The following is an 11,661-nucleotide window of genomic DNA, read 5'->3' as shown; positions in this document are numbered from 1 at the left end:
AGAGTAGACCACAATGCCGGCTGTTCTGACTAACAGTCTGTAAGTACGTTTTCATTTAAAGGATTTGCCACTTATGATTCAAACGCGAGTTTTGGGCAGTGTAGAGTAGCACTTGTTGTTTGTCATTTCTCCGATCACAAATGCAGACGTGGTTTTATGTTTACGCGGCGCGATGCAACGCAACGCGAAAAAAAGACAGTATAAGTCATTATAATCCGTAATTATGTCCCCACTGGATGCAACAAATGCCTTGTTTATAATGGGTTTTAATGTTTTTGTCTCGTCGCTAAGGCCGGGACACGCCATCACAGTATGGTACGCACTGGATAGCTGGCCAATCAGAGCACACCTCGCTTTTCAGACTGATGAGCTTTGTAAAAATCGACGCGTTTCAGAAAGGCGGGGCATAGAGGAGAAACAATAATGTACAGTATGTGGAAAATAATGTGTTTTTTTAACCTTAAACCGCATAAACACATTTCATTACACCAAATACACAAAATAATGTTCTTTTTAGCAACATCATATGACCCCTTTAAATTAGTACAGCATACGTCTAAAAAATAAAACATTCCATTTACACCACTCAGCAGTGCAAGCAATGCATTTAAGCCCAATGCCAGGTTTTAAATGTGATGAAATAATGTACACAAGCTAAATGCGTATTCTCTCATGGATCAAGGATGACAGGGTGACTAATAAGCATGGAAATGGCAAGATGGCTAGGCGGCTATTTGGTGGTGGAAGAGCGTGATGAAGCTCAGACAGACTCATCCCCCATAAACAGCATTCTTTCAGTCTGACTTACAACCTGGCACACTGGAGCCACAGACCCACTCAACAACATCACCACCAGGAACATTCCTCCTGTGCTTCTTTAAACATAAAGCTCACTAAATTTAGCGTGAGAGGGATATTTTACAACTTTTGGTTTATCTGTCCATTTAGAGTGTTTTTGTCCGAGTGTGTGCATGTCAGTGTGTTTTTGCTTTTTGATTTGCTTTTAGGGCATTACTGCATGATACATTTGTGATTGTATGATTCTAAATGACAAAACTTATGTATAGTGTATATTGTATGTATATATAAATTCCTAACACTAAATAACTTTATTTTTTAGTGTACAATTAAATGCTGTATGTCACAGTGTACACTACTGATCACAAGTTTGAGGTCAGAAGACAGTAAAATATTACAGATAGTTTAAAATTAGTTAATTATAAAAATTGGAGTTAATTATAATTTTTGTCCAGCAAGGACACATTAAATTAACCAAAAGAGATGTAAAGATATTTATAATGTTACAAACGATTTTTGATATTGTTCTGTAATTGAAATTACATTACTGGAATAAATGAAATATACATGAAATTCACTTTAAAAAAAAAAAAGTGGTCTGATCACATAATAATAATAATAATAATAATAATAATAATAAAATAATTTTATTTTTCTTGATTTTCTTCAAATACCATGTCTTATTTCATTTCACACTGATGTCAACCAGAACTGATTTTTGAAAAAAACTTCATGGAGGGTAAAATATTTTATGGTCACATAATGTCACAATTGGGAAACTCACAATTTATATAAATGATTTTCCCACTATAAATATTGAAATAGTTTATACATAAATTTATTGACATTTTCAGGAACAAGGATTAAAAATATCAAATCTATAAATAAAAGGTATTTGAAAAGTAGAAAAAAGGATGAAGTAATGGTAACAAGTCAACAAGTTTCCAAGGGATTTAATGTATGAAAGCAAAAACAAAAAGACTGAATGTTTATTTAGCAAAAAGAAAAGACTTTAAATCTAACAAACAATCCAAAATGTACCCGAAGTTGTACAGAAGTAAAACTGGTGGTTGACATTTTTTTGTCTAGTCCCACTACTCAGTGTATTTCATACTAAGCCTGTAATACATCATCTATAAACAACTAAGTGATGTGCAGGTTATCAGAGCTGCAGCAGTTAATAGGAAGAGACAGAAACCAGCCTCTGTGCTGGCTTTGGATGAGATGACGGATTGTTTCCTTCTTCAGACAGTCTCTTATTTATTGTTGGATGTGGTATGTGTTTCAGGGAATGCCCATGGAAAACTTATGGAGAATTTCAGATTAAAAGTGACACTAATATGGCACTTGGACTTCAACATGCGACCCAAGGCCCCGGAAAAGGTGAGCATTATTTAGATGATGTCTAAGTAGTCTGTTTAGACTTTAAGGTAATGTAATCTTTAATGTTAAAATAAGAGGTTGATTATCTTGACAATGATAATCGGTTGTTGCAATGCTGGCTCAACCAATGGCGTGAGTTTCAGACCAACATCGGATAATGTCTGAAAAACCTCGAAAACAGTCATTCATTTTGAAATTCCATTTGGTGGAGCAGAAATGACATGTTTTGACAAATCAAAGCCAGAGCCAATTAAAAGCCTCTGTCTCTTCTGAAAAATAAATAATTTAAGTTAAATATAACCTTCACTCTAATGTACTAAATTAAGTGTGAAAGACAACCTGGTCTAATATATGTGTACATTCATCAGGTGATATCACTTTGCTGTGAACCCTAAAACGAATATCAGGTGTCCCTTAAAACAGAATCAATACCCCAAGGTTAGAAGATCAATGTCCAATTTAATTCCTCAGAATGAAATCCAGTTCAAATCCAATTTATATGCTGGATCATCCTGTTTTTGTGTCTATATCTGATTTGCACCATTTCAAGGCTGCTTCAGTCACGGCACGCATCTCCTTTCAACATATAGCCAATCAGAGCAGGCCGATGTGTCAGCATGTCTGCTCTGATCCTTGGTATCACCTCAAGTCACACTGACAACTCACTGCGCTTCACAGGACTGTTTATCCAGCCATAAGAGGCGTTTGCCCTCACTGCTGGAGATGACGCGTGTCCATGAATGCCCAAAACTACACGCTCATGACAGAAGCAAGGAATATAAAACACACATGCTGACATTTTTATAGAGAATCCCTCTAATAATAATAGTTGATTTCGTTTCAACTTTCTTGAGTTAAAGCAGATTTGAGTCCTGTCATCTTCAAGTATTTGCTTTCTCTGAAATACAGTATTCCCCGGTGCAGTTTAATGTCATTTTGGTGTATAACCAAGACTAGACATTTCTGCATCATAATTTATTAAATTGTACAATTTTACATTCAAAATACATTGGCTGAACTTTAACTCATGCAGACTGACTTGTGTTAATCTGGGACATTTTAATACTTAATAGGACATTTATTCATCATAATAACTTAAACGGGGTATAAGATGCTTAACATTTGCATTTAAATCCTTATTTAATCCTTGCATTTAAATCCTTATTTAAGTTAGTATGCCAGGGAGGTTTCATCTGATTATGTTGGAGACATTCCTTTTTGTCAAAATGACAGTTTCTCCATACAGCCTCCAACATACGATTTGGCAAACGTTCCTCTCGTTCCCTGAATTTTCTCAGGACTGCCTACCCCTGAAAAATAGCACTGATCTATTAAGAGCATTTATTTTATAAATAATACCATGAAGACTTAATTGGTTAACAAATCTTATGTCAAAACCGGCCATGGGTATGAGCTAAAAACATCTCATGACTTACAAAAAGACATGTTTGACTAAAGCTTACAAACATGTGGGGAAAAATGTCCATTTCGCATTCCTATTAAGGCTAGGAGAGTTGAGTTTATGGGACGTCCCCTGATGCATTTATAATGGCAATGAAGAAAGAACATAATAACAGTGCCAGGTGTTTCACTTATTACAGCTTATGAATAAATGTAAAATAAATCACAGTAAGCTCAGTTACAGTTCAGCTCATTAATAGGAAAATCAGTTACTCATTTTCCTGATAATAAAGACAATCCCCCTTCCTCCAAAACTGATCAAAAATGACATTTTTAATGTTACAAAAGATTTATATGATCAATGTTGTTCTTTTGAACTTTCTATTCATCACAGGATCCTGAAACAATGTATCACAGTTTCCACAAAAATATGGAATTCAGTTTTGCCATCACAGGAATAAATTACACTTTTAAATATATATTAAAATAGAAAGCAGGTATTTTAAATTGTAAAACTATTTTACAATATTAAAATTTTTACTGCAATTTTAATCAACTAAATGCCTTGGTGAGCATAGAAGACTTCCTTCAAAAACAAAAACCTTACCATTGCAAACTTTTGAACAGTAGTGTATTTTTTCACAAAATTAAATTTTTTGATTTGGAGGTTTAATCTGAGGAGCATTGTTCTTAGGTGTCACAACTTTGAGTTCTGAAGAAAATAATAATTTTTAAAAATCATTAGAATGTGCACATCACAACAGATGTTTTCTTTAGTACATGGTTTGATTTGAGTAAGTAACACTTACTGTACATCAGCAGGGGTCACCCTATAATTCTGACAATTAGATGTAATTATTGTATTGTAATTATGTTTTATGTCAAAGTCTCTTTAGATCGGCTAATCGGCAATCCTTTTTTTTTTTTACTAACATTTGTTGTTTGGTGAGTGTTAAGTTAACTACAGACCCTGTAATATGTGAATTAATATAAAGTAAAATTCTAAAAACATAAATTGCCATCTAATCACCAAATACAGAACACTTGCAGAACAAATTAATGAAAACTTCCCAGAATCCTGTGAACTCCAAATGATTCGGTTCACGCCTCTGCTCTGGGGTCTGTCTTGACACTGGCAGTGCTATGGTTCACTTCCCTCCATTCCAGTAGCACATGATTATCTCTAAAGCACAATCGCAGGATGAAACAGTAAATTTCACGGGCGTTTCATGATGAACCGAGAGAATCTAGTTTTGTAATAAGACCAAACGTTACATGTTACTGGACATTTATATATTTTTTTATATTCTGCTGCCATAAAGGAACAAAAGCACCTCTCTGTTCTGATTCTTTTATCCCCTGCTCTTTTTTTGGCTCTCTGGGACTCTTTTCAACTTCAAACGCATCTAAAATCATTTGTCTCTAAATTCGGGATCCTGAGAAATATAATACGGAGAGCAATTTGGTTGAAAGCCCATGCAAATACACTTGAGCCAGCTGCTCGCTTTCTTTTAAAACTCTAGTGCTTTCGATGACTGTTTGTCTCTGGCAGACACACGCATGAACACACACACACACATGCATGTACGCACTCGCATTTCCAAATGCACACAAACACAGTCTCTGCCCCAAAGGTGGTCCCAGCTGGCATAGATTCAGGCTAGATAGTGGGCACTAAAAGGTTCAGGGTCCTGAAGTGCCCTCAGATTTTTTTTGTGGTTGTAGCACATGTGGAGGGAACAACAGTGCCTTTCAGCCAAAATATCTTCCTTTACCACTGCCACTCATGCATAGCTCCTTCAGGATGGTTAGCACAATGATCCTAAACACTGTGTACAATCAAAAGCCCCATACTGACGGAATCTTTTTTGAAGACGTGTATGTGCAGTAAATCTGGGAAAGATCTGACTAAATTTAGTCACTCACCTTGGTTGCATTCGGGGTGGGCTCAAAGCAAGCGCTGTGGATGCTGGGATACATGTCGGACCAGCCTTCCATAGTGCAGTTCCTGCTAATGATGCCTAGAACAAACAGACATCGCTTCGTTAACAGCCAGTTTATCAGAGAGATTAACGGCAATTTAGACTGACAGCCAGCATTAGTGAGTGTTTTGGTAAGTAACGCTTCACAACGGTGCACATCGCCGAAAGCCCAGAGATATCAGCGAAAACTAAACACAGAAATAAGCTAATCAAAGAAATGAATCAAGAATAGAGTAAAGCTCAACACAGCCTACCAAGAAATGTTTCACTCAAAATCAAAAGCCAAAAAAAAAGCAAAAACATTTAAAGAAAATGATGCTTTAAGTATCACTGTAATTTTTGCCATTATTTTTATGCTAATTAAATGCATTTCATTCCTAAATTACTGTTCTAGCTTTTTTTTTTTTTTTTTACTATTTAAACCAAACATACTGCATATACACTATCGTTCAAAGGTTTGGGGTCAGCAAGAATTCTTTTTTTTAAAAGAAATTTATTTTATTCAGCAAGGGTGCATTAAATTGATCAAAATAGACAGTAAACATATTTACAAAAGATTTCTGTGCTGTTCTTTTGAACTTTCTATTCATCAAAGAATCTTGGGAAAAAAGCATCACAGTTTCCACAAAATTGTTAAGCGGCACAACTGTTTTCAACATTGATCATGAGAAATGTTTCTAGAATGATTTATGAGAGAACGTGACACTGAAGACCAGTAATGAGTAATGGCTGCTAAAAAAAAATTCAAATAAATTTAAATAGAACACATGTAATATTTCACAATACTGTATTATTATAATATTACTGTTCAAATAAATACAGCCTTCGTGAACATAAGGGATTTTAATGAAAATTAACATTATTAACATTTTAAATTAAATTCAAGGCAGTAAAAACAAATGTTGTTTACACTCAAATGTATTTATTCAGCATGGTAATATTAAATTTTTTCAAGTTATGTTAATGAGAATATAAGCATGAGACTGCTCATAATGAGAATCAAGGGTTTGAATGTGCATTGAATACTGCATGCAAAAATCTTAATGGTCCTAAAAATAGGCTTCTTTTTTTAAATATTGCAAAATATGTTTTTTTTTAATATAAGCATGAGACTGCTCATAATGAGAATCAAGGGTTTGAATGTGCATTGAATACTGCATGCAAAAATCTTAATGGTCCTAAAAATAGGCTTCTTTTTTTAAGCAAAATATGTTTTTTTTAATATATATTTTTCCTTTTGATTGTAGAGTGGAGAGACTCTTTTTTTACTGTGCCTTTTTTAGGTGTGATTTCCAGCTACATGAGCTGCACTCACTCATTATACTTTAAATACTTTTAATACATTATACTAAATCCATATGGCACCAGTGATAATGGAATAGCTTTGTACATTACTAATGCATTCAGTCAAGGTTGAGAGGCCGAGGCTGAGTGTTAAGTATAAATACAGAATATTTGTGTTTCATGCATTAACGTGTCTGCGTGTAGGCTTGCTAATACTCTCAGTAACGAAACAACAGCCTCCTACACGTTGCATTGCATCAGTGACCAACATTACACACCTGGAGAAGAGCAGCTGGCAGGCTAACAAAGAGTACATGAACACATTTACACATCAACCAAACATTACAACACCCAACAGACAAGAAGGCCAGTAGGCTGCAACATAGATTTTTGAACATTTGATTTAAAAATAGTACTGGATAAACTGAAGAACAACAAAACAATGTATTTTAAAGATAACGCATGATAAAATACTTTATTCTATCCCAGTTGAATGTGCAGAGACAACTACCTGTTTAAGTAAACAAACTATAGGTTGATTTATCTGAAAGCTATTGAAAAATTATGTAAAAGTTGTATAATTATATTTATTTATTATAAAACACAATCATCTAATTTATAATTTATCATTATGAAAATTTATTTTTGCAATTTGTAATGTAAAAATGTAAGAAGTAAATTAGATTAGTCCAACACTTTTCACAAAATATCGTTAACAATTTTTTTTTTTCATTTATAGAGTAATTTATGAAAGCCCATTTCTGCCATGGGGGAAAAAAAAATATATATATTTTTTTTAATTGTGACTTCTTACAATCTTACAATTCAATTAGATTTTTTTCTCAAAATTACTTGATATAAAATTAGACTTGCAAAATATAAACTCACAATTCAGAGAAGGAAATTTGGAATTGTGAGCTATAAACTCGCAATTGAGAGGAAAAAAAAAGAATTGTAAGAAAATTATTATTACCTATTATCTATTATTATAAAAGCAATTATCTTTTTTTATCCTTTATTTATTGTTTCTTGTGGTGGAAACAAGCTTTTTTTCCCCAGAGATATTTTTTTCAAACATTTTTCCCAGAGATAAAAAAATTGGCATCAGTTTGAATGAGAATTTAATGGAAATTTATTTTTGCAATTTGTAATGTAAAAATGTAAGAAGTAAATTAGATTAGTCCAACACTTTTCACAAAATATCGTTAACAATTTTTTTTTTTCATTTATAGAGTAATTTATGAAAGCCCATTTCTGCCATGGGGGAAAAAAAAATATATATATTTTTTTTAATTGTGACTTCTTACAATCTTACAATTCAATTAGATTTTTTTCTCAAAATTACTTGATATAAAATTAGACTTGCAAAATATAAACTCACAATTCAGAGAAGGAAATTTGGAATTGTGAGCTATAAACTCGCAATTGAGAGGAAAAAAAAAGAATTGTAAGAAAATTATTATTACCTATTATCTATTATTATAAAAGCAATTATCTTTTTTTATCCTTTATTTATTGTTTCTTGTGGTGGATACAAGCTTTTTTTTCCCCAGAGATATTTTTTTCAAACATTTTTCCCAGAGATAAAAAAAATGGCATCAGTTTGAATGAGAATTTAATAGATTACAAAAAAATAAAATAAAAAAAGGGAAATCAGGGAGAGGACTTTTCGGACCTACAAAAGCCAAAGATAACTGTATATTTACTAACATCAGTACTCTGTGATTGTGAAAACACTTTGTGCGACTACTTCTAATGCGTTACTCAGAACTTCTTGTGACATGAGTATGTTCTATGTATATTTTAGGACTGAGGAAAGCAGAATTAATATTTAATGGCATTTCATCGGGCCAAATATGAGGGCGAGCACAACTACATCACTGTAGAGCACTTTGCTAGAGAGAGAGAATGTAAACTCTCCTGACATGTATCAACATGGAGATTTATTTTTGTCCGTGTGCAGCCTGAAACAAATCCCCCAAATACACACCCACACATGCTCACACACACCCAGCCATGCAGATCAGAACACACATGTGTATACAGACACTCAAACACACACATGAGCCCAACAAAAGGGGCTGTCTGTGCAAACAGACAGATTCAGGCTTTATAATAAAAGTGCTAACTGACCCATCTTTGAAAACCTGGACCACCTTATTCACCCTATTCACATCGATCTGCTAATGTACGTCAACATGTGAGCTTTTATCTTGAATTCAAACAGTCAGAACGGTAATCAAACATGCATTTGTCCAGGAGCATAAGTGCTTTGCGGGAGCACAATGAGGGACTGCTTTGCTGCTTCAACAAATGCAAAGGCGCAGAGCTTTGTGCAGCACAAGCCTGACAGACAGCTACTTTCCATTCTGTGCATGGCACATCAGTCCAAAACCCTCACATCTAACATGAAATTCGTAACAAAGAAAGAGGGATACATGTGGAGTCATTTTTAAGTCCTCCAGAGGGCTACTGTAGAGAAGACAGGTGTACTGCAGTAATGTAACCCATGGGTTTTATTTTTTATTTATTTATTTTGATGCAAAAGACCCCTTGACTATTAAATATGTAAAAAAAAAATCAGGGTTATATATCATTGTAATAATATTATAGTTTTTAATAATATTTTAAAGTATTACAATTTTAGTTATTTTGTTTACTTTTTTCAGTTGTATTTAATTCAATTTAATTTCAGTTTAGTACATCAAGATAAACTAAATGAAAATGTGAAATGTTGTTTTGGCAACTAGCTAAAATAAAATAAGTTAAAATGTGTTTTTTTATATTTTGTTTTATTTCAGTTAAAGTTTCAAGAACAAAAAAGTAACAAAAAATAAATGTTAAGTAACAAATTTTTTTTTAATGGGTTTAGTTAATTACTATTTACTAAGTATATTACTATTTATTACAATTTGTTTAAGTAATTATTTTGGATGTTTTTTGCCTTTATTAGTACACAGCTGCTCTACTTATTATACATAAATAAACGTAATAATATACATTTAAAAACTGCAGCGCTGTTGCACTTCAGGGGTCCTGAGTTTGAGTCCTGGTTTGCAGACCTTTCCCGATCCCGTCCCCCTCTCTCTCCCTATTTGCTTCCTGTCCACTTACTGTCCTATTGAAATAAAAGGCATAAAATGCCCAAACAATTCAACAAAAAATTGTATAGAAATAAATATTTCACAATAAATATCCCTTACATCATCTAGTATTAATGTAAAAGCTGAAAGTGGAAAAGAAAAGTACAATTTTGCAAAGTAGACCTTTTTTTTTTTTACACTTTCTTTCTCTAAAACTTGACCCCAAATGAAACTGAAACCCCCCTGATGTATCGTACATGAGCTCAGTCGAAGAAGAGGAGAGGGCTGAGCCATTTACTGCCCACACAACCTCGAGGCACCGGAATCTACCTCGTACAATGAGAACAAGTGAAATATTTATATATCTGTTCTACCCCTTACAATCCATTAACCTCTGTCAAATGATTGGAAATATATCCCTCCGAATACTGGGTTGAGAAAGTGCTTTGCTTTTTTGAGAGTTACTTTAGGGGGGAAAAAACAGCAGATAATATCTGGGGTAACAGTTAATGGAGCATAAATGATGCTGATGATGATGACAGTGATTCATCTGTGAAAAGTTCAGCCATACATTAGAAAGCTTGATTGGAAATGATAATCGTGTGCTATAAAACCACAGGTCAGCATGTGTTTCCAGATGTTCTGGGCTAATTTGGCTCCTTAACTCGTGGATATCCAGCGGCACCATGTGTTCATGTGTTCCAGCATGACCTCTCCGAGCCAGCAGGTTAGAATGCTCACAAGGGCTGGAAATAGCCTGATTGGGGAATCAGGGCTGTATGTACTCCCACACTCTGGAGCTTGATAGACAACTTCTCTGTAGGGAAGAAAGGGTGTGCTGGTTCTGTGCCATTGGCTCGGGCCCACGGGTCAATGAGCATGTCAGAGCAGAAGGGGAAAGACATGATTCACTCACTCCAGCCTTCAGTTTACTCCCTTACTCATTAATTTACTCACACTCACACATGCACGCTCACAATCAGCACAGTTCACTCTTTCATTTACAAAAAGCTGGCCTTCAAATTGAAAATAAGAACAGTATATTACTTATCTGCTTTGTACACATACGAGCAGAACTAATCATAAACTTCATAAAATAGGGTTTTACAGCTTAATGCCATAGGACGACCTGTTTAGGTTTGTATATGCACTGGTGAAACCCTTTGGAGAACATCTAGACATCTGTTCATAAAGGACAGCTCTCTGAGGTACTTACAAAATAGAACCTGTAAGTTCTTGAAAGACTGTCAACTATTTCTTCATTAACGTCCAAAAAAGTGAAAGGTGAATATATATTGAAGTTTCTTTAAGACAGGGCCCAAACTTTTTAATCCAAAGGGCCAAAAATCAAACTTTACAAAAGTAAATGTTGCATTATATCCAAATATATTATATTAAAATGAATTAAATTCAATTATTAAAGGGATAGTCATTAATTGCCCACCCTCATGTTGTTCCAAACCCATAAGCACAAGAACCAGAACACAAATGATATTTCTGATGAAATCCAAGAGCTTCATAGACAGCAACACAACTAACACGTTCAAAGCCCAGAAAGGTAGTAAGGACATCGTTAAAATAGTCCATGTGACATCAGTAGTTCAATCGTAATTTCTGTATTTTATTAAAAATATCTTAATTTGTGTTCGGAAGATGAAAGGAGGTCTTAAGGGTTTGGAACGACATGAAGGTAAGTAATTAATGACATAATTTTAATTTTTGGGTGAACT

At 34.1% G+C, this 11,661-nt stretch overlaps 1 protein-coding gene across 1 annotated transcript in view; it reads right to left on the bottom strand.

Moving 5' to 3' along the window:
• Positions 1-11,661, bottom strand: part of LOC107725846 (vasoactive intestinal polypeptide receptor 2-like) — a 30,917-nt gene that overhangs the window by 8,465 nt on the left and 10,791 nt on the right. Inside the window, exon 5 of the mRNA XM_016535245.1 lies at positions 5,509-5,603. Coding sequence (XP_016390731.1) covers positions 5,509-5,603 — 95 coding nt within the window. The remainder of the gene's footprint in view (positions 1-5,508; positions 5,604-11,661) is intronic.

This window comes from Sinocyclocheilus rhinocerous, unplaced genomic scaffold (genome assembly GCF_001515625.1).
Source record: "Sinocyclocheilus rhinocerous isolate Xijiao unplaced genomic scaffold, SAMN03320098_v1.1 scaffold1508, whole genome shotgun sequence".
NCBI lineage: Eukaryota > Metazoa > Chordata > Actinopteri > Cypriniformes > Cyprinidae > Sinocyclocheilus > Sinocyclocheilus rhinocerous.
Note: the sequence above shows the minus strand (reverse complement) of the source record. Positions and strands in the feature narration are given on the sequence as shown.